A 23,828-nucleotide genomic window follows, 5' to 3' on the forward strand; every position below is an offset into this window, starting at 1 on the left:
TTGCTTTTCTCTGCCTCAGTGAACACAAGTTTCGTATCATTTGTGTCTCTTCCCTTGTTTGGAAAGATGAACTCACTCATGGTTGAAGAAGATATCCTCTATCTTCTCAGCAGATTCCCAGCAGAGGAGGGGGAAGAGCAGGCAGCCAGACCTGGGGGAGGGGGGGCTCAGGGCCTGATCTGCTGTGGCCAGGGAATAGTGACCCTTGCACAGGGCAGGACAGGAAGAGCTGCCTATTGTTCACATTGTTTGGCTTCTTTCTGAGTGCATGCCTGCCAGGGGTAGTCTCTTTCAGTGCAACATCCCAGACCCTGTCTCCAGCATGGGGGGCTCAGTGGGATGGGTGGACAAGATGGATGCTGAGGGATTCCCTATCTGTCCTGCTGTTCCTGGGTCCCTGAACTCCGCAGCTAACATTGTGCATGTTTAATTCTCTGTTGGCTGTGGCTGCTACCTGCCTAGGAGCTGATAACTAATCCTCAGCAGGTGAGTCACTCTTGGGGCTCTGGACATCCCAACTTTTAACTGCTTTCCTGGGCTGCTGCCCCATTCAGTACCCTAAAGAGTGGGCTTTCGGTTCCATCTACTGCCTTCTTAACCATTCTTCCAGGGCATCATGGGGGAGGGCTCCCAAAATAGAGAAGAAATGTTAGAGAGGGAGTTATTGCCTGCAGATCCTTCCCAGTGATGGAGGAAAATGTCTACTGGAGGGAGGAGAAAACTTCTAGGTATATTGTTGCATCCACTAGGCCCAAGGCAAGGCTTCCCTGTAAGGCTGAGTACTGCACAATCCCAGGAGCACCATCACAAGGGTAATGATGTGTGTGGTGGCTCCTGGACTTGCACAACATGCATCGTGTGCTTGGAGGGACCTTCCAGCATAGGAACCCACCCTCTGCCTACCTCACCAGGGGTCCAAGAGAAGAGGGGGCGTTCCTGAGTTCTTGGGGGATCTACCTGATAAAACCCCAGAGAAGAGAATTCTGTATGGAGTTCTGCCTCAGTTTCCCCACCACTGAAGTTGTGGAGGTCCCTTCCTTGGGGCATGTTGGACTCTGCCCTGAAGTGCTCAGGAGTCCAAGATGGTGCTTGGAGGCAACATCTCATAATAAGCTTGGGGAAGCTTGGTCGGTGGGCAATGGGAATAGGGGTTGATTCTGAGGGGGAAGCTGTAGATGATAGCACATTACCCAGAGCCACAGGGATCAGTCACCCTCCCTATCAGAACATACTCTTCCCTAGATTCTAGATTCTCTAGAAAGGATCATCTCTAAAAGGTGGGGTTCCCCAGTGCCCCCCATCTCATCCTAACCCTGGGTAAGGTCACAGAGAATTCCTGTTAGGGTCAGTTAGCCACCCTCTTAGCTCTGTCTCCTGTCTTTTCCTCTCCCTCTTTCTCTTTTTGTCTCACCAGGAGATTCCCAAGTTCCTGGGCAGGGCGGGGGGGTTCGTGGTGGGTGGGGGACACCAAAAGAAGACCAGGGCAAACAGACACCTCAACCTTTCCACTTGGCTTATTGGTTGCAGAAAGAGTTGGGCTCCACTGAGGACATCTACCTGGCTTCCCGCAAAGTCAAAGAGCTGTCAGTCATTGATGGCCGGAGGGCCCAGAACTGCATCATCCTTCTCTCCAAGTAGGCTCGCCCTGCCTCTGCAGCCTTGCCCCATGATAAGTTCCTGGTGGGTGGAATGGGGCCTGCTGGGAGCAGAGGCCTCGGATAGAGCTCAAGCCAAAGAAGATGGTTGAACGGCATACCTGGGGGAGAGAGGTGGCAGAGGAATGGGGTGATGGTGCTTCTCGCCTCCCCTCTCTGCCATCTTGGGGGAGCGGGGGAGGAGGCCCCTGATCTAGAATGTCTCCTCCGAGCCCACGTTCCGTGTATCTCGGCAGACGGGAAGCCACCCCACCCAGAGGCCCCTCAGCCGCCTGGTCAGTGTCTGGCAGCCAAGGTTGCTCTAAGCCCACGGAGGGCCCTACTCGGCTCGGGCCGCAGAACAGCATGATCTCAGCCCCTAAGCATTTCCCGCGGCCCCCAGAACAAGCAGGGCAGTATCCGCACTAACAGCACAGCTTCTGTGCAGGGCCTTCCACCCAGGCCTGGGTCAGAGGTCATAGCCTCCTCTACTATTCTTAGCTCTGCCTCCAGCTGTCTATGGGACATCCCCCCTCCCTTTCTCTCCCCAAACCCCAGGCCTCAGTTTGTCCCACTTGGTATATGGGGAAGGGTTCCCCATTGCAGGGGTTCACAATAAATGTGCATCTGGAGGGCTTTGGTGGGGGAGTGGGGAAAGCTTCTTCCTCTCCAAGACAGCAAGACTGATGAGAACAGCTGTGCAGGAGCTGGGGCGCTGCAGAAGGCTAAGGGCTCTTCTATCTTCCCAGAAGGAAAGAAGCAAGAAATTGCCCCTGCAATTTGTTCCCTGCTGATGTTCCCATCTCCCCATGGAGGATGCTGGAGACTTTTTAGGCATTAGAAGGAGGAAAAGATCAGAAACTCTTTGCCCTGTCTCAGTCTACACTGAAGACCTTTTTACTCCCGTCAGCTCTGACAAAGACTCAAGCAAGAGACTTGAGAGACTCAAGACCCAAGTCTCAATTTAGAGACTAAAATAGTTCATTACAGAGGTTGTATGGAGTGAATCCTATTAATTTAGTCTCAGCAGCCTTCTTAGAAGAGATGAGGCTTCTGTTTAGTTCACCATCAAATGTACTCCCGAATTAATGTTTAGGAGAGAAGCTGGGGCTGTACCTTCTGGTGAAGGAAGGCTTAAGGTCAGTTCTGAACAAAGGACCAGGCTGTTCAGAGGGTGGGGTTTTGTCCTAGGTTGAAGCTTTCTAATGAGGAGATCCGGCAGGCCATCTTGAGGATGGATGAGCAGGAGGACCTCGCTAAGGACATGTTGGAGCAGGTGAGAACCCTCGGTGGGAAGGAAAGGAGAACTGAAACTGAGGGTCAGTCGTTGCCTTTCCCAACAGCCCCATGACAGGCTGAAACTCTTAGGTCAAGGAGAAATCAGGCTGTATTCTGGGGGGAGGCAGGGAGAAGGTATATGGAAACTTCCCTGGGCCAGCCTTTCTGGAAGGAGGCTAAAAAGGTCGTATCTTGACCAGGGGTCCTTGAGGTCCCTGGAAAGAGATATTCCCCTCCATGGGTCTCAAGGCAAAGTCAGGGTGATCCATACCCTTATCTTTCCCAAATCTCTCCTTTTTGATTTGTTGTATCCTTCAAGAGAAACTGAAAAACCACCAAACAAAAATGCCACCAATTGCATTCATTAAATTAGGGCACTATTTCTAGAGTAAAAAAATAAGCAAACACTGAAAGAAGATGTTTTATAGATATATAGCAAAGATCTCATATCCAGAATAAAAAACTCTACAAGTCAACAAAGAGCCTAACTTAAAAATCAACACCAGACTTAGACAGGCCTTCATAAAAGAGGACTTCCTAATGGCCGAGGAGCATATGGAAAAGTGCTCAGTATTATTAGTCGCCAGAGAAATGCAGCAAGACCAGGACGAAATGGCACCACACACCCACCAGAATGGCTAAAACGTTGGAACTGAAAATGCCAAGCATTGGCAAAGTGAGGCAAGTGGAATTCTCACTTGGGAAAACTATTTGGCAGTGCATACGAAAGCTAAGCACATGCCTCTCCTATGGCCCAGCAATCTGACTCCTAGATATTCAAAAGAAACACATACAAACACTGGCTGAAAGACATATTCAAGAATATTTATAGCAACTCTCAAACGATGAACAACCCCAATGTTCATCAGTAGGAAAATGAAGACTGTCATATCCCCACGACAAAGTACTACTCAGTGATAAATAAAGAACACACCACTAATGCAGCACTGATACATCTCATAGACATTACACTGAGTGGAAGAAGCCAGACACGAAAGAGAAGACACAGCACGAGTCCATTCATACGATGCTCAAGAACAGGCAGATCTAATCGAAGGTGATAGAAGCCAGTTGAGAGGATACCTTGGGGGAGGGGTCAGGTTGGCATATTAACTGGGAAATGGCACAGGGGAACTTTCTGGGGAGATGGAAATATTCTGTTTCTTAATCTGGATGGTGGTTTAATGTGTAGGTAACTTTGTCAAAACTCATTGAACTGTAGGTTTTAAATAGGTATATTTTATTGCATGTAAATAATACTTCAATAAAGTTGATTTAAAAAGAAAAATCACTGAGCTGTACACTTAAAAGTCCCTATTACTGTGTGTAAGTAACATCTCAATTTTAAAAAGTATGGAAAAACAGAAAACGAAAAATTAAGACATCTAGAGCCCAGTACCCTGATCACCCCTTCCAGGCAGATGAAAAAAACCCAGTGTACCTGGAGGACGTTTCTGACTTTTAAGGCCCCCCACCCCCATAATAAGCAGGGTCAAATTCTGGGCTTCTCTTGCACTGTGCTCTCCTCAGCATCTCACCATTTTCCTGTCTGACCTTTTCCTGCTCTTTGCAGCTTCTCAAGTTCATCCCGGAAAAGAGTGACATTGACCTCCTTGAGGAGCATAAGCATGAAATTGAGCGGATGGCCCGTGCTGACCGCTTCCTCTATGAAATGAGCAGGTTAGAGCAGCAGATGTGGCTGGAGGGATTGGGCTTGGGGCAGGCAGACTTCTGCCCAAGGGGAAGGGAACAGAGGAGGTAGGCTCAGCAGGAGGCTGGAGCACGCTCCTGGAGCTGGGGCTCAAGGGGGCTATCTCACGATGTGTCTTGCCCTGTCCACAGGATTGACCACTACCAGCAGCGACTGCAGGCCCTCTTCTTCAAGAAGAAGTTCCAGGAGCGTCTGGCTGAGGCCAAGCCCAAAGTGGAAGGTAGGGCTGAGGCATGGAGGAGGCCTAGGGTGGAGAAAGTATCTGTGAAAGCCAGGAGGGTGGGGGGTCAATGAGCAGAGACAGGGAAATCTCTGTCTTTATTCTTGGCCCAAAAGGAAAACCAAAGTCAAGGACAAAGTCAATAAAACTATCATTACTGTAAATAAATGCATTAGCACATGTGCCAACTATGTGACATGTCCCCTCTGCCTCAACATGAGAACTCTCCAAAGTGGGGAATCCATTCATCTTTATTTATTGCTGAGTAGTGTTTTATTGTAGGGATATAACAAGTCTATTTATTCATTTTCCTACTGATGAACATTTAGGTTGTTCCCAGAATGAGACAAATGCTGAGGTAATGATTTAGCAGGCACCTACGACAGTGCTTCATATGTATTGTGCTCATTAATCATCCACCCTATGTGAAAGGTACTAAGTGAGTTAATCCATGTAAAGTTCATAGACCATCTCTAGGCACATTATTTCAAAGTGTGAGCTATTTGGTAAGCAAGTCATTGGGCTAGGTGATTCCCAAAGGCATCTGATTTTCTGTTGGGGAATTCACTCTAACACAGGCGCCTTTTCCAGATGAAAAGTTTGTGATTATATAAGAACTATGTGCCAAGCACTGTGTGAAATACCATGTGGATGATCTTATTTGGTCCTCAGAGAGATCCTATAGGTGGGTGCTATTATTAACCTCTGGGTGCCTAAGTTTCTTAAATCTCTAGAATGGGTATTTGTTGGGTGTCCAAGACCACACTATTGGTAGATAGGTTGTGGAGCCAGGATAGGAAAACAAATGTCGTTCTTCAAAATTCATTCTCTTTACTCTTACCCTGTAAGATAAGTTGCCCTCTTTGGCTCAAAGAGGGCATCTACCTGGAACTATCTGCAGAAATAGGAGAGGAGGGAGTGGTACAGAGTTCAGGGAAAGGCAGGTGGTCAGGGTAAGTGGGCAGGATGTGCAGACCTGGGTGGGCAAAAGTGGGAGAGGCTGTGATGTTCATTTAGTGGTGAGGACAGAAGCAAAAGATTGGAAAAAGAGAGGTTATGTGCAAGTTATGTACAGGCTGGGGCAGGGTAGAGCATGAATCCTGTCTATTAGACACCAGGACTCAGTAGCTCTTCTTGAAAAGCTCAGTCCAGAGAACAGCCCTGGCCCTTCCTGAAATCCAGGGAGCTGTTTCTGGGAGGATTCTGGAGAAGGGTAGGACAAGACAGGAACATGACAAAGGTAGACCCAGGTATTTTCTGTAATCTGAGTCCAGCTTCCTCATCACATACGCATGTGTATACATGTACAAGGGAGCTGCAGGTCATGATCCTATTTGGCCTGGGGGAGAAGGAAAGATGTCAGCACTGACTCAGAAGTTTCAGGTTCTGGTGGCATCTCCTGCCTGGTGATGGTTGAATCCTTATCTTCGTCACAGCTTTCTTTCATTCTGCTGCAAACTGGGTTTGGCACATGCAGCTTAGATAAAGGGTCCAACCCAAGATATATGAGCTCAATTATTTGTGTATCTGGTCAGCTGAACAAATATGAGCAATCGTTATTTGGTGCTATGGAATTTGTGTAACTTAGCCACCAGGAAGGTTTCATCTCAGCTGATTCCATGGTCCTACACGTAAGCTCTTCTTATGCGTCAGTCAATGGATGTTCAGGAAAGAGTCTCCGTTTAATATCAAGCAATATCAGAGCAAGGTGGTATGTGTGGGATAGCAAATCTTGCTGGGAAAAGTTAAATCGCTCTGCCATAATAACGGGTGTTGTCCTTGAATGGTCCAGAGGTATCTTCTCTCCAGAAGTTGAGTAGGTGAGAAGTGGCTGTAAGTTTTATTTCATAGAATCACATAAGTGTGCTTGACTGGGGGTTGAGATGAAAAGAATGTGCAGGGATTGGGATTTATAATCTTCCTTCTAGTTTATCTAGAAAATATTTCTGGAAAAGCCAAGATTTAGTCTCATCAAGCTGACTGATGGGCTGTTGACACTCTCCTCCACTAGCAGGGGCTCTGAGTCAGTTTGCCAACAGCAAACTTTACCAACATTGACAAATTTACTACTTCTTTTATGAATAAATTCATGAACATATTTTTCTTGATTATCTTCTTGTGAATATACCAAATTTACCGAATCTCATTATGAATACTTTCACTGCCTATATTCAAGATGAATACGGTTACAAATGTAAACATATTCTAATGAAAATATTCATGAATATATTACTCCCATGTATATAATGAAAATGTCAGCATTTCATATAGGATTTTCCCCGCATACTCATTGTCTTTGAACTTGTCATTTTCCGTTTTGCCAACATTTTGGCATTTTTAGGAGTTCTTTGTACATTTTTCAAATAGCATCTCAACAATTACCCCCTTCCTCAGTAAAGGTAACAGCTATCTTGACATCTACATTAGTTTTGTCTATTTTTGAACTTCATAAATGGAGTAATCCAGTATGATTTTTTATGCTGGTTTCTTTTGCTCAGCATTATGGTTCTGAGTTATTCCTATATTTCCTGTAGCAATGGTTTATTTACTCTCAGTGCTGCATTTTAATGTTTTTTTAATTGTGAAATATAGCATAGATATAAAAAAGCAATAAAATTCCAAATACATTTTAACAAATAGTTATAGAACAGATTTTAAAGTTTGGTATGGGTTACAGTTCCACAATTTTTCATTTTTCCCTCTAGCTCCTCTAAGACACTGGAGACTGAAAGAAATATGATGACTCAGCAGTCATACTCACTTGTTAAATCCTTTCTTCTCTGTTGTACTCCTTTTTCTCTTTTTTTCTTTTTTGTGAAAAATAACATATATACAAAAAAGCAATACATTTCAAAGTGCAGCACAACAATCAGTTATAGAACAGATTCCAAAATTTTAGGTCTTAGGTTTTTACTTCTAGCTGTCGTAAGGTATCAGAGTCTAAAAGAAATACCAATAAAATGATTCAGCACTCATACTCATTTGTTAAACCTACCTTCTCTGTATAACTCCACTATTATCTTTGATCTTTCTCCCATTCCTTAGGGGTATTTGAACTGTGCCCATTCTAACTTTTTCATGTTGGAGGGGGCTGTTGATAATATGGGATAGGGGGATGGAACTAGCTGATGTTCTGGAAAGGCTGGCCTCTCTGCATTTCAGGACTTATCTGGTCCAGGGACCCATCTGGAGGTAGTAGGTTTCTTGGGAGTTATCCTAGTTCGTGGAACCTTTGTAGAATATTATATATTACCCTAGAATAATATATATAATCCAATTCTTTAGGATTGGCATGAATGATTTTGGTTGGGGTTTGGCAAGCTAAGATAGCTAGCAATGTCTAACTAAAGCTTGCTTAAGAGTGACCTTCAGAGTAGCATCTCCGCTCTATTTGAACTCTCTCAGCCAGATACCTTAGTTGTTATACTACTTTTCCCCCTTTTTGTCAGAATGGAATTGTTGATCCCACGGTGTGGGGGCCAGACTCATCCCTGGGAGTCCTCTCCCACGCGGCCAAGGAGTCTTTCACCCCTGGTTGTCATGTCCCACGTAGTGGGGAGGGCAGTGATTTCACTTGCAGAGTTGGGCTTAGAGAGAGAGAGAGAGAGGCCACATCTGAGCAAAGAAGAGGTTCTCTGGAGGTGACTTTTAGGCATACTTATAGGTAGGCCAAGCTCCTCTGCTACCTACATAAGCTTCATAAGAGCAAGCCTCAAGATCAAGGCTTGGCCTGTAGATTTGGGTGTCCCTCATGTTTGACACAGTATCCGGGGATTCCCCGGTGGTAAAGTTCAATAGTTCCATATTTTTTCTACCATCCCTTAAGGGACTTTGCCAATACTTTTTGATTATCTGTTTAATGTACTCTAGGATGTATCCAGGCATTAAATTAAGCTATACAGGATTAAACGCTCATTCTTATTCTGGGCTCCCTGTGTTTGGATTGTTTAACTGATCTATCCAGACAGGTTGAGTTAGATTATGTGCTACAGAAAATTTAGGTTCTGGAGAAATTAGATCTTTTTTTCTTTTTGTCTTAAAGAGTAGGTGAAGTTCCAAGATACAGACAATGTCTTCCTTTCCCCTCTATTCTGAATTACCTTAATCCTGACCTGATCGGCTTTGTTCTTATCTCTGAATACCAGGTTATTCATATATAAAACAGCTCCTCAAAATCCAGAAATAACAATTACTGCTTTGAACTAAATGTGACTGCTGTAAGAGCTTACAGTCAAGGCCCCAGTTTTCTTATACATTTTCTAAATGAGATCATACAATATTTGCTCTTTTGTTTGTGCCTTATTTTGCCTCACCAAATGTCCCATAGTTTCATTCACAGTGTTGCATGCCTCACAACTTTGCTCCCTTTTTGTAGCAGCACGTTGTTCAATTAAATGTGTACACCATTGATCACCAATCTACTTCTCAGTCAGTGCATCCTTCAGCCACCTCCATCTACTGAGGCTCATGCATAACATCCAAAGTTGACAGTCCATCAACCACTCTCAATTTTGTATAATTTCATTGTTCCCAAGAGAAGCCAATAAATGCACCTTCACCAAATAGAAAATCCAAACCTCCCCCTAACTCTTGTCCCTACCCCATTGTGTACCCCTGGCGTTGCTGTGGTACTGTTGATGTTTTCCTGTTAAACATAGTCCATAGCTTACAATTGCATTTTCCCCCCATATCCTGAAATTGTATACGTTTTGTACAAAAGTCATACCTTTTCAGTAGTTCATGCAAGAATTTATTTATATTTGTAGTGTTAATCAGTGGGACACATGAGTCTATACAACCCCTTTCAATCATGCTCACCTTCAATATGGTAATATTATTTATAGACCCATTAGTGAATTTCCTTCGCTTCTATTCCCTTACAGTTAAATTTAACCTCATTAGCAAATTGTTCACCCATCTCAAGCTTCTGCATAGCTCTAGGTCCCGTATATTCTGTATTATAAGCCTCTGATTTTGCCCTTACCATGGTCATGAAAGTGGAATCATATGGTAAATATCCTTTTGTGTCTGGCTTATTTCACTCAGCATTATGTTCTCAAGGTGCATTCATCTTATCATGTGCTTCAGGTCATTATTTCATTTCACTACTGCATAATATTCCATCGTACGTATATACCACATTTTGTTAATCCACTCATCTGTTGATGGGCACTTAGATTGTTTCCATCTTTTGGTGATTGTGAATAATGCTGCTATGAACATTGGTATGCAGATGTTTGTTTGTGTCACTGCTTTCACCTCTTCTAGGTATATACCACATGTGGTTTTGCTGGCATAAAGCAACTTGATATTTAGCTTTCTGAGGAACCACCAAACTGTCTTCCATAGTGGCTATACATTTATACATTCCCACCAGAAGTGCATAAGTCTCCCAATTTCTCCACATCCTCTCCAACATTTGTAGTTTCCTGTTTGTTTAATTGTGGCCATTCCTATAGATGTGAAATGATATCTTATTGTAATCTTGATCTGCATTTCCCTTATAGCTAATGAAAATGAGCATCTCTTCATGTGCTTTTTAGACATCAGTATTTGCTTTTCAGAAAAATGTCTGTTCATATCTTTAGCCCATTTTATAATTGGGTTGTTTTTTTAATTGTTGCATTGTATGATTTCTTCATGTATATAGGATATTAAACCTTTATCTGATGGGTGATCTCCAAATAATTTCTCCCATCGAGTTGGCTGCCTCTTCACCTTCTTGGCAAAGTCTTTTGAGGCACAAAAGTATTTGATTTTAGGAGTTCCCCTTTACCTAATATTTTTTCTTTTGTTGCTTTGGGTGTAAAGTTTAGGAAGCTACCTCCTATTACTAGTCTTGAAGATGTTTCCCTACATTTTCTTCTAGGAGCTTTATGGTGCTAGTTCTTATATTTAGGTGTTTGATACACTTTGAGTTAATTTTTTATAAGGTGTAAAATAAGAGTCCTCTTTCATTCTTCTAGCGATTGATATCCAGTTCTCCCATGCCCATATATTGAGAAGACTATTTTGTCCCACTTCAGTGGATTTGGGGGCCTTGTCAAATATCAGTTTACCAGAGCTTTGGTGGTCTATTTCTGTGTTCTTGATTTGATTCATTGGTCACTACTTATATCTTTGTGCCAGTACCATACTGTTTTGATCACTGTGGCTTTATAATAAGTTTTAAAATCAGGGAATTTTGGGCAGGCCACGGTGGCTCAGCAGGCAGAGTTATCGCCTGCCATGCTGGAGACCCGGGTTTGGTTCCCAGTGCCTACCCATGCAAGAGAAAAAAAAAAAAGAAAAAAAATCAGGGAGAGTTAATCCTCCAACTTCGTTCTTCTTTTTTAGGATGCTTTTAGCTATTCAAGGTCTCTTTCCCTTCTAGATGAATTTGGTAACTAGTTTTTCCAAATCTTTAAAGTAGGTTGTTGAAATTTTGATTGGTACTGTGTTGAATCTGTAGATGAATTTGGAGAGAACTGACATCTTAACTACATTGAACCTTCTTATCCATGAGCAAGGAATGTCTTTCTAGATCTTTTTAGATCTCCTTCGACTTCTTTTTTTTTTCATTCAGTGTTTTAACATAATTACATTACAATTAGGTAGTATTGTGCTGTCCATTTTTGAGATTTTGTATCTAGTCCTATTGCACAGTCTGTATCCCTTCAGCTCCAATTACCCATTATCTTACCCTGTTTCTAACTCCTGCTGATCTCTGTTACCAATGACATATTCCAAGTTTATTCTCGAATGTCGGTTCACATCAGTGGGACCATACAGTATTTGTCTTTTAGTTTTTGGCTAGACTCACTCAGCATAATGTTCTCTAGGTCCATCCATGTTATTACATGCTTCATAAGTTTATCCTGTCTTAAAGCTGCATAGTATTCCATTGTATGTATATACCACAGTTTGTTTAGCCACTCTTCTGTTGATGGAGATTTCGGCTGTTTCCATCTCTTTGCAATTGTAAATAACGCTGCTATAAACATTGGTGTGCAAATGTCCGTTTGTGTCTTTGCCCTTAAGTCCTTTGAGTAGATTCCCAGCAATGGTATTGCTGGGTCGTATGGCAATTCTATATTCAGCTTTTTCAGGAACCGCCAAACTGCCTTCCACAGTGGTTGCACCCTTTGACATTCCCACCAACAGTGGATAAGTGTGCCTCTTTCTCCGCATCCTCTCCAGCACTTGTCATTTTCTGTTTTGTTGATAATGGCCATTCTGGTGGGTGTGAGATGATATCTCATTGTGGTTTTGATTTGCATTTCTCTAATGGCCAGGGACATTGAGCATCTCTTCATGTGCCTTTTGGCCATTTGTATTTCCTCTTCTGATAGGTGTCTGTTCAAGTCTTTTTCCCATTTTGTAATTGGGTTGGCTGTCTTTTTGTTGTTGAGATGAACAATCTCTTTATAAATTCTGGATACTAGACCTTTATCTGATATATCATTTCCAAATATTGTCTCCCATTGTGTAGGCTGTCTTTCTACTTTCTTGATGAAGTTCTTTGATGCACAAAAGTGTTTAATTTTGAGGAGCTCCCATTTATTTATTTCCATCTTCAGTGCTCTTGCTTTAGGTTTAAGGTCCATAAAACCGCCTCCAATTGTAAGTTTCATAAGATATCTCCCTACATTTTCCTCTAACTGTTTTATGGTCTTAGACCTAATGTTTAGATCTTTGATCCATTTTGAGTTAACTTTTGTATAGGGTGTGAGATACGGGTCCTCTTTCATTCTTTTGCATATGGATATCCAGTTCTCTAGGCACCATTTATTGAAGAGACTGTTCTGTCCCAGGTGAGTTGGCTTGACTGCCTTATCAAAGATCAAATGTCCATAGATGAGAGGGTCTATATCTGAGCACTGTATTCAATTCCATTGGTCGATATATCTATCTTTATGCCAATACCATGCTGTTTTGACCACTGTGGCTTCATAATATGCCTTAAAGTCCGGCAGCGTGAGACCTCCAGCTTCGTTTTTTTTCCTCAAGATACTTTTAGCAATTCGGGGCACCCTGCCCTTCCAGATAAATTTGCTTATTGGTTTTTCTATTTCTGAAAAATAAGTTATTGGGATTTTGATTGGTATTGCACTGAATCTGTAAATCAATTTAGGTAGGATTGACATCTTAATTATATTTAGTCTTCCAATCCATGAACACGGTATGCCCTTCCATCTATTTAGGTCTTCTGTGATTTCTTTTAACAGTTTTTTGTAGTTTTCTTTGTATAGGTTTTTTGGTCTCTTTAGTTAAATTTATTCCTAGGTATTTTATTCTTTTAGTTGCAATTGTAAATGGAATTCGTTTCTTGATTTCTCCCTCAGCTTGCTCATTGCTAGTGTATAGAAACACTACAGATTTTTGAATGTTGATCTTGTAACCTGCTACTTTGCTGTACTCATTTATTAGCTCTAGTAGTTTTGTTGTGGATTTTTCCAGGTTTTTGACGTATAGTATCATATCGTCTGCAAACAGTGATAGTTTTACTTCTTCCTTTCCAATTTTGATGCCTTGTATTTCTTTTTCTTGTGTAATTGCTCTGGCTAGAACCTCCAACACGATGTTGAATAATAGTGGTGATAATGGACATCCTTGTCTTGTTCCTGATCTTAGGGGGAAAGTTTTCAATTTTTCCCCATTGAGGATGATATTAGCTGTGGGTTTTTCATATATTCCCTCTATCATTTTAAGGAAGTTCCCTTGTATTCCTATCTTTTGAAGTGTTTTCAACAGGAAAGGATGTTGAATCTTGTCAAATGCCTTCTCTGCATCAATTGAGATGATCATGTGATTTTTCTGCTTTGATTTGTTGATATGGTGTATTACATTAATTGATTTTCTTATGTTGAACCATCCTTGCATACCTGGGATGAATCCTACTTAGTCATGATGTATAATTCTTTTAATGTGTTGTTAGATTTGATTTGCTAGAATTTTGTTGAGGAATTTTGCATCTATATTCATTAGAGAGATTGGTCTGTAGTTTTCTTTTTTTGTAATATCTTTGCCTGGTTTTGGTATGGGGGTGATGTTGGCTTCATAGAATGAATTAGGTAGCTTTCCCTCCACTTCGATTTTTTTTGAAGACTTTGAGGAGAGTTGGTACTAATTCTTTCTGGAATGTTTGGTAGAATTCACATGTGAAGTCGTCTGGTCCTGGACTTTTCTTTTTGGGAAGCTTTTGAATGACTGATTCAATTTCTTTACTTGTGATTGGTTTGTTGAGGTCATCTATTTCTTCTTGAGTCAAAGTTGGTTGTTCATGTCTTTCCAGGAACCCTCCATTTCATCTAAATTGTTGTATTTATTAGCGTAAAGTTGTTCATAGTATCCTGTTATTACCTCTTTTATTTCTATGAGGTCAGTGGTTATGTCTCCTCTTCCATTTCTCATCTTATTTATTTGCATCCTCTCTCTTCTTCTTTTTGTCAATCTTGATAAGGGCCCATCAATCTTATTGATTTTCTCATAGAACCAACTTCTGGTCTTATTGATTTTCTCTATTGTTTTCATATTCTCAATTTCATTTATTTCTGCTCTAATCTTTGTTATTTCTTTCCTTTTGCTTGCTTTGGGGTTAGTTTGCTGTTCTTTCTCCAGTTCTTCCAAGTGGACAGTTAATTCCTGAATTTTTGCCTTTTCTTCTTTTCTGATATAGGCATTTAGGGCAATAAATTTCCCTCTTAGTACTGCCTTTGCTGCATCCCATACGTTTTGATATGTTGTGTTTTCATTTTCATTTGCCTCGACATATTTACTAATTTCTCTTGCAATTTCTTCCTTGACCCACTCGTTGTTTAAGAGTGTGTTGTTGAGCCTCCACATATTTGTGAATTTTCTGGCACTCCGCCTATTATTGATTTCCAACTTCATTCCTTTATGATCCGAGAAAGTGTTGTGTATGATTTCAATCTTTTTAAATTTGTTAAGACTTACTTTGTGACCCAGCATATGGTCTATCTTTGAGAATGATCCATGAGCACTTGAGAAAAAGGTGTATCCTGCTGTTGTGGGATGTAATGTCCTATAAATGTCTGTTAAGTCTAGCTCATTTATTGTAATATTCAGATTCTCTATTTCTCTATTGATCCTCTGTCTAGATGTTCTGTCCATTGATGACAGTGGTGAATTGAAGTCTCCAACTATTATGGTAGATGTGTCTATTTCCCTTTTCAGTGATTGCAGTGTATTCCTCATGTATTTTGGGGCATTCTGGTTCGGTGCATAAATATTTATGATTGTTATGTCTTCTTGTTTAATTGTTCCTTTTATTAGTAGATAGTATCCTTCTTTGTCTCTTTTAACTGTTTTGCATTTGAAGTCTAATTTGTTGGATATTAGTATAGCTACTCCTGCTCTTTTCTGGTTGTTATTTGCATGAAATATCTTTTCCCAACCTTTCACTTTCAACCTATGTTTATCTTTGGGTCTAAGATGTGCTTCCTGTAGACAGCATATAGAAGGATCCTGTTTTTTAATCCATTCTGCCAGTCTATGTCTTTTGATTAGGGAATTCAGTCCATTAACATTTAGTGTTATTACTGTTTGGATAATATTTTCCTCTACCATTTTGCCTTTTGTATTATATATGTCATATCTGATTTTCCTTCTTTCTACACTCTTCTCCATACCTCTCTCTTCTGTCTTTTCGTATCTGACTCTAGTGCTCCCTTTAGTATTTCTTGCAGAGCTGGTTTCTTGGTCACTAATTCTCTCAGTGACTTTTTGTCTGAGAATGTTTTAATTTCTCCCTCATTTTTGAAGGACAATTTTGCTGGGTATAGAAGTCTTGGTTGGCAGTTTTTCTCTTTTAGTAATTTAAATATATCATCCCACTGTCTTCTGGCTTCCATGGTTTCTGCTGAGAAATCTACACATAGTCTTCTTGGGTTTCCCTTGTATGTGATGGATTGTTTTTCTCTTGCTGCTTTCAAGATCCTCTCTTTCTCTTTGTCCTCTGACATTCTAACTAGTCAGTGTCTTGGAGAACGCCTATTTGGGTCTATTCTCTTTGGGGTGTGCTGCACTTCTTGGATCTGTAATTTTAGGTCTTTCATAAGAGTTGGGAAATTTTCAGTGATAATTTCTTCCATTAGTTTTTCTCCTCCTTTTTCCTTCTCTTCTCCTTCTGGGACACCCACAACACGTATATTTGTGTGCTTCATATTATCATTCAGTTCCCTGATCCCCTGCTCAAATTTTTCCATTCTTTTCCCGATAGTTTCTGTTTCTTTTTGGAATTCAGATGTTCCATCCTCCAGTTCACTAATTCTAGCCTCTGTCTCTTTAAATCTACCATTGTAGGTATCCATTGTTTTTTCTATCTTTTCTACTTTGACCTTCAATCCCATAAATTCTGTGATTTGTGTTTTCAGACTTTCTATTTCTTCTTTTTGTTCAGCCCATGTCTTCTTCATGTCCTCCCTCAATTTATTGATTTGGTTTTTGAAGAGGTTTTCCATTTCTGTTCGTATATTCAGAATTAGTTGTCTCAGCTCCTGTATCTCATTTGAACTATTGGTTTGTTCCTTTGACTGGGCCATATCTTCAATTTTCCTGGCATGATCCGTTATTTTTTGCTGGCGTCTGGGTATTTAATCAGATTTCCCTGGGTGTGGGACCCAGCAGGTTGAAAGATTTTCCTCTGAAATCTCTGGGCTCTGTTTTTCTTATCCTGCCCAGTATGTGACGCTTGTCTGTCTGCGGGTCCCACCAGTAAAAGATGCTGTGGCTCCTTTAACTTTGGAAGACTCTCGTTGTGGGGGAGGGTCACCAGCTGAAGCGGCTTGGGGGAGTGCCGATCCAAATCTCCCAACCGGCCCGGGAAGGAGGGAGGGAGGGGTGCAGGCCACCGCGGTTTGGGGGAGTGCCAATTCAAATCTCCCAGCTGGCCCGGGAATCCGCGCATTGGAGGGGGGGCACTGGCCTCCGCGGCTTTGGGGAGTGCCGATCCAAATCTCCCAGCCGGCCCGGGAGGCCGCGCGTGGGGGTGGGGCGCCAGTCGCCATGGCTTGAGGGGACCACCTGTCCAAATCTCCCAGCCGGCCCGGAAAGGAGGGATGGAGGGGCTTCGGCCGCCAGCCGCCACGGCCCGGAGAAGCGCGCGCCCCTTGGCGATCTCACCGCAGTGGATTCTCCCAGCCGGTTCAGCCATTCCAGAATGGGGTACGCTGTCTTTTTGGTCTCTGTCGTGGCTCCGGGAGCTGTTCTGTACCGTTTCTGTTTCTTTAGTAGCTGTTCTGGAGGAAGAACTAAGACCCGTGTGTCTTACCAAGTCGCCAGCTTCTCTGGAAGTTGCTCCTTCGACTTCTTTTAACAATGTTATATAGTTCACTGTGTACAAGTCCTTTAATCTCTAGTTACGGCCATTCCTAGGTACTTGATTATTTTAGTTGCTATTTTGAATGGAATTTTTTCCTTAATTGTCTCCTTGGTTAGGTCATTGCTTGTGTATAGAAACATTACTGATTTTTGCACATTAACTTTTTAACCTGCCACCTTGCTGAATTTATTAGTTCCAGTAACTTTGCTATAGATTTCTCAGAGTTTACCAAGTATTGTATCCTGTCATATGCAAATAATGAGAGTTTTACTTCTTCCTTTCCAATTTGGATGCCTTTTATTTCTTTTTCATGCCAGATTGCTCTAGCTAGAACTTCTAGTACAATGTTGAATAATAGGAGTGACAGTGGGCATCCTAGTCTCATTCCTGAGCTTAGGGGGAAAACTTATAGCCTCTCACCATTGAGTACGATGCTGGCTATTTTTTTTTATATATGCCTTTTATCATATTGAGGAAGTTATCTTTGACTTCTACATTTTGAAGTGTTTTTATCAGGAAAGGATACTGAATTTTGTCAAATCGTATTTCAGCATCAATCAAGATGATCATATGATTTTTTCCTTTCGACTTGTTAATGTGCTGTATTACATTAATTGATTTTCTTGTGTTGAACCATCATTGCAGTCCTGATATGAACCCCACTTGGTTGTGGTATACAATTCTTTTAATGTGCTATTGGATTCAATTTGCTAATATTTTGAGAATTTTTTCATCTGTGTTCATTAGGGAGATTGGTCTATAATTTTCCTTTCTTGTAGCATCTTTACCTGATTTTGGTATTAAAGTGATGCTAGCTTCATAAAATAAATCAGATGGTGTTCCTTTTTCCTCAATTTTTTTGGAAAATTTTGAGCAGGATTAACATTAGTTCTTTTTGGAATGTTTGATAAAATTCTCCTGTGAAGCCATTGTCTCTGGGCTTTTCTTTGTAGGAAGATTTTTGATGACTGATTGAAACTCTTTACTTGTGATTAGTTTGTTGAGATCTTCTATTTCTTCCTGAGTTAGTGTTGCTTTTTTGTGTGTTTCCAGGAATTTGTCCATTTCATCTAAGTTGTCTAATATGGTGGCATGTAGTTTTTCATAGTATCTTCTTATGATTTCTTTTATTTTTTCAGGGTCTGTTATGATCCCCCTCTCATTTCTGATTTTGTTTATTTGCATCCTCTCTCTTTTTTTCTTTGTCAGACTTGCTAGTAGTCCACTGATTTTATTAATTTTCTCAAAGAAATAACTTTTGGTTTTATTGATTATTTCCACTGTTCTTTGTTCTCCTATTCATTTAACTCTGCTTTAATCTTTGTTATTTCTCTTCTTCTATTTGCTTGTGGTTAGTTTGCTATTCTTTCTCAAGTTCCTCTAGGTGAACAGTTAAGTCCTCAATTTTTACTCTTTCTTCTTCTTTTGAGGGGGAGGTTTGCATTGATCTGGAAATTCTTTTTTCTTTTTTAATATAGGCATTTAGGGCAATAAATTTCTCTCTCAGCATAGCTTTTGCTGCATCCCATAAGTTCTGATAAGTTGTATTCTCATTTTCATTTGTCTCCAGATAGCTACCGATTTCTCTAGCAATTTCTTCTTTCACCCACTCATTGTTTAAGAGTGTCCTATTTAATTTCCATGTATTTTTGAAAGTTCTCATTCTTTGGTGGTTATTGATTTCCAGCTTCACTACATTGTGATCAGAAAAAGTGCTTCAAATAATTTCATTGTTTTTAAATTTATAAAGACATATTTTGTGCCCCAGCATATGATCATCATGGAGAATGTTCTAAGAGCACTAGAGAAGAATATATATCTGGTGTTTTGGAATGTAACGTCCTATATATGTCTATTAGGTCTAATTCAATTATCAAAGTGTTTAAATTCTCTATTTCCTTGTTGCTCCTCTGCCTAGTTGTTCTATCCATAGAGAAGAGTGGTACTATTGAAGTCTCCTACTATTCTTGTTGAAACATCTATTGCTCCCTTCAGTTTTTCCAGTGTCTGTTTCATATACTTTGGAGCTCCTTGATTGGGAGCGTAGGCACTTACAGTTGTTATTTCTTTTCAGTTAAATATTCCTTTGACTAATATATAGTGATCTTCTTTGTCTCTTATGATGCCTTTACATTTAAAGTCTATTTTTTCGGCTATTAGCGTAGCTACTCCTGCTTTCTTTTGGTTACAGCTTGCATAGAACAACTTTTTCCATCCTTTCACTTTCAATCTATTTGTATTCTTGTGTCTCAGATGAGTCTTTTGTAAGCAGCATATGGCTGGGTTAATTTCTTAATCCATTCTGCCAATCTCTATCTTTTAATTGGAAAGTTGAGTCCATTTCCATTCAAAGTTATTACTGTAAAGGCATTTCTTGAATCTACCATTTTATCCTTTGGATGTTATTTGTCAGATCTGTATATTCTTTTCCCTCTTTCTCTTCTTATCCTTTAAGTTACCTTTACTGGTACTCTTCAGTTCTGTGCCTCCTCCAGACCTCCCTCTCCTGTCTTTTTTTTTTTTTTCAGCTCCTTTAGTATTTCTTGTACAATTGGTCTCTTGTATACATATTCTCTCAGCCTTTGTCTGTGATAATTTTAATCTGTACCTCAGTTTTGAAAGACCCTTTGACTGAGTACAAAAATCTTGGCTGGAATTGTTTCTCTTTCAGGATCTTAAATATATCATACCACTGCCTTCTTGCCTCCATAGTGTCAATTGAGTAGTCTGAACTTAGTCTTATGTGGTCTCCCTTGCATGTGGTAGATTATTTTTCTTTTGCTGCTTATAAGATTTTCTGCTTCTCTTCAATATTTGACAGTATGTGTCTTGGGGTAGGCCTATTTGGAATTATTCTATTTAGAGTTTATTGAATATCTTTGAATTGCATATTTATATCTTTTTCTTCCTTTGTTTGCTGTATGGTGGGTCATATTTCATTATTTTTCCATGTGAGTATCTCATTATTGCAGCACCATTTGTTGAATTTTTTGTTCGCTTGTTTTTGCTTTTTTGTTTGATTTTTGGGAAGTGCATGGACCAGGAATTGAACCCAGGTCTCCTGCATGGCAAGCAAGAATTCTGCCACTGAACTACCACTGAACTACCCTTGCACCCCACCCCCCCATATTTATGTCTTTTATAAAGTTTGGGAAGTTTTCCCCTATTATATCCTCCACTAATCTTCCTAGCCTTTACTCTTCTCTTCTCCTTCTGGAACACCAATGATTCTTATATTTGAATGCTTTGTTTTGTCCATCATTTCCCTGAAATCCAATTAAACTTTTTCCATCTTTTCTGTGATTTGCTCCTTTGTGTGTTCACAATCAGTTGTCCTGCCCTCTAGTTTGCTTATTCTTTCTTCTGCCTCTCCAAATCTGCTGTTGTGTATCTCTAGTATATTTTTTATTTAGTCTACAGCATCTTCAAGATCTGTGATGGCTGCTATTTTTCTAGTTATTCTTTCAAATTCTTCTTTATGCTCTTCTAGTGTCTTCTTGATCTCCTTTATGTCATTAGCCATCCCACTGATTTTATTTAGTGAATTGATATGAACATCTTTGATTAGTTGTTCCAACATCTGTGTCTCCTCTGGTGTTCTAATTTGGTCATTGAACTGGGCTGTATCTGTCTGCATCTTCATATTGTTAGTGATCTTCTGTTGTCTTTATGGCATGTAAACATCTTGATTGGTTTACCTTGGAAATTGATTTCCTTCAGTAGTCTAAAGCTTTGTTATTTGCAGGACAGGTGTGGAGCAGGATGCGTGGCACAATGGTGGGGTGATGGGTTGCAGTGCAGGTATATGCATGGGTCAGGGACTCTATGCTAGTGCCTGAGTGTGGGGTGCTAGTCATGGGGTTGTGGTCACGTGGTGTGGAGGCCATGGGGATGATGTGCAGCTCGGGCAGGCTTTGGAATGCAGGAGAAGCGTGCAACATGGGGAACACAGATGTAGGGCGCAGTGGGAGGTGGATGGTAGAGCGCAGCAGATGTGCTGCGGGCTGGTACATGGGCAAGATGCAGGTAGGTGCATGGAGTGTATGGGTCATGGGCATCGGGGTATGGGGTATGGGGCACAGAATTCAGGACACAGGGAGGATAGGGTGTGGGTATGTCCTTGCACAGGGGAAGGGTTCAGAGGGGCCAGGATTTGAATGCCAGAGTGTATAGGGGCAGGGCACAGGTCATGGAGGTTGAGGGACGTGTGTCAGTGGTGGGTGATAATGGGTGGGCAGGACCCTGGCATGAGTACACAGGGGTGGGGGTGGGGTAATCATGCATGCTTGTGCAGGGCAGAGGCTATATGGCACAGATGTGCACAAGAGCACCTGCCAGTTGTGGGGGAAGAGCACTTGTACTGTGGGGTGTGGCAAGGGTATGCAGGTGTGCAGGTCAGAGGGGTTGGGATGCAGGGGTCAAGAGGTCACTGCACAGATATGTGGGTGCCCAGTGGGGAGGATGTGGTTGTGCTGGTGTATGGGTCTAGGGGCAGGGCCCTGGTGTGTATGTGTGCAGAGCTCAGGGACAGAGGGGCGGGAATTGCATCTACATGGGCTGGGGGCAGATGTGGCCCAGATGTGCAGTTCAGAGCTTGCCTAGAGCTGAGGGGGCATGGCATGAGTGGATGCATGCACATGCACATATCTGGTGGGTCAGATGCTGATGCGTGTGGGGGCAGAGCTCATGGTGGCGGTGTGTGTGTGTGCAGGGGAGGGGGGGAAAGGATAGCGGGTGGGGTTGAGCCACTGTATGGTGTGGGTGTGGCCCAGGTATGAAGGTGAGCGCCTGCAGCCCAGATGTGCAGGCGACTGCCTGCGGTGGGCCGAGACTGTGTGCTTGTGTGGGAGAGGTAGGTCAGGCTGGGACAGGCTTGCACCCATGTGGGGCCTGGGCTGTGGGGCAGGGATGTGTGGTGAGGGGCATCGAGGCAGGTGTACTTGGAGCACAGTGGGAAGGTGGGTGATGGGGTTCAGGTGTGTGGGGTGTGGGGGGAGTCCCGGGTCATGGGGTGGGAGCCGTGCACATGAGGGTAGTGCTTTCTGGAAATGCAGCTTAGTTTACTTCCTGGTTCCCATCTCCCTGTCCATGCCCACCTGAGTGCTCTGGGCCTCCATTTGGAAAGGCGCAGGTTAGGCTGATTGCACTAGCTGGATGGTTCTCTGTGTCCCAATTCTTATGCTTTTTCAACCAGAAGAAGGTGGTATAAAAGACCCTCCCAGGGCACTTACACCCTGGAATCGCTCTCCCAATCAGTTTTCTGTCATTTCTCTAGCTGTTTCTTGAACTCAACCTAACCTATTCCCCCATCTTCCCAGAATCTGCATTTTAATTTATTTTTATTTTTTAATGTGTTTTTATTGTAAAATATAGCATGTATGCAAAGCAAAGAAAGAAAAAAAGCAGTAGTTTTCAAAGCACACTTCAACAAATAGTTACAGAACAGATCCCAGAGTTTGTCATGGGCTGCCATTTCACCATCTCAGATTTTTCCTTCTAGCTACCCCAAAACTCTGGAGGCTAAAAGGAATATTAATATAGTGATTCAGCAGTCATACTCATTTGTTGAATCCTATTTTCTCTGTTATCAACTCCTCCTTGTCCTTTAATCCTTCTCTAAATCCATAGGGATCTTTGGGCAATGCCCGTTCTGACATTTTCATGTTGAGAAAGGGTGTCAACACTAAAGGATAGGGGAAGGTAATTAATTGATAATCTTGGAGAGACTGGTCCCCCTGAGTTTCAGGATTTATCTGACCTAGGAACCCTCCAGGAATTATAGGTTCCAAGAAGGCAAACTTACTGCATGAAACCTTTATAGAGTCTCAATTCAGGCCCTGGGTGTTCTTAAGAGTGAACAGGAGTGTTGTTTAGCAAACCATAGCAATTAGTACTGTCTAACTGAAACTTGCCTAAGAGTAACCTCTGGAATAGCCTCTTGTTTCCATTTGATCTCCTTGGCCCCGATACCTTATTATACCTCTCTTCCCCTTTCGGTCCAGAAGACTTGGCCGATCCTGCAGTGCCAGGGCCAGATTCCTTTCACCCCTGAATGTCATGTCCCATGTGTGTGTGTTGGGGGGGGCAGGCAGTGATTTTCCTTGCAGAGCTTCGAAAGAGAGAAGCCACATCTGAACAAAAGGAGCTTCCTGGAAGCAACTCTTAGGCCTCGTTTTGGGTGGTCTCAGCTTCTCCCCTACAGAAATTTCATAAGGGCAAGCCTCAAAATCCAGGGCTTGGCCTATTTTCTTGGGAGTCCTCAGTGGCTGAGAGGGTGTTTGGGTTTCCCAGATGGGAATAGTTTCATATATATAATCCCCTTACCTCCTGCTTCTGACCCTCAAGAGACTCTACGAATACTTTTTAATTATCAGCCCACCATACTCTGAGATGTATCCTTGTATTATATTAAGCTATACAAAACTACAAGGCCTCATTCCTGTTCTGGACTCCAGGAGTTTGGGCTGTCCAAATGAGTTATCCAGAGAGATGGATTTATATTACGTTACAGAAAAACCAGGGTCTAGACATAACAGACCTCTCTGCCTTTGGCCTCAAGAGTAGGTGAGGGTCTACAGAACATAACATCATCTTTTACCCTGTGTTCTGATTTACCTAAGACCCAGCCAGATTGACTTCATTTTAGACTCTAATTAGGCCTGA

General features: G+C 41.8%; 1 protein-coding gene across 7 annotated transcripts in view; it reads left to right on the plus strand.

Annotated features, from left to right (window-relative positions):
* DAAM2 (dishevelled associated activator of morphogenesis 2) overlaps positions 1-23,828 on the plus strand; it is a 146,488-nt gene that overhangs the window by 107,783 nt on the left and 14,877 nt on the right. For 6 of the 7 annotated variants that reach the window (XM_077161713.1, XM_077161708.1, XM_077161710.1 and 3 more), the window contains 5 exons: positions 463-486; positions 1,528-1,634; positions 2,826-2,910; positions 4,486-4,592; positions 4,755-4,843. In XM_077161713.1, the coding sequence (XP_077017828.1) occupies positions 463-486; positions 1,528-1,634; positions 2,826-2,910; positions 4,486-4,592; positions 4,755-4,843 (412 nt within the window). The remainder of the gene's footprint in view (positions 1-462; positions 487-1,527; positions 1,635-2,825; positions 2,911-4,485; positions 4,593-4,754; positions 4,844-23,828) is intronic. The other variant, XM_077161714.1, reaches the window with a different exon arrangement.

This window comes from Tamandua tetradactyla, chromosome 5, assembly GCF_023851605.1.
Source record: "Tamandua tetradactyla isolate mTamTet1 chromosome 5, mTamTet1.pri, whole genome shotgun sequence".
Taxonomy (NCBI): domain Eukaryota; kingdom Metazoa; phylum Chordata; class Mammalia; order Pilosa; family Myrmecophagidae; genus Tamandua; species Tamandua tetradactyla.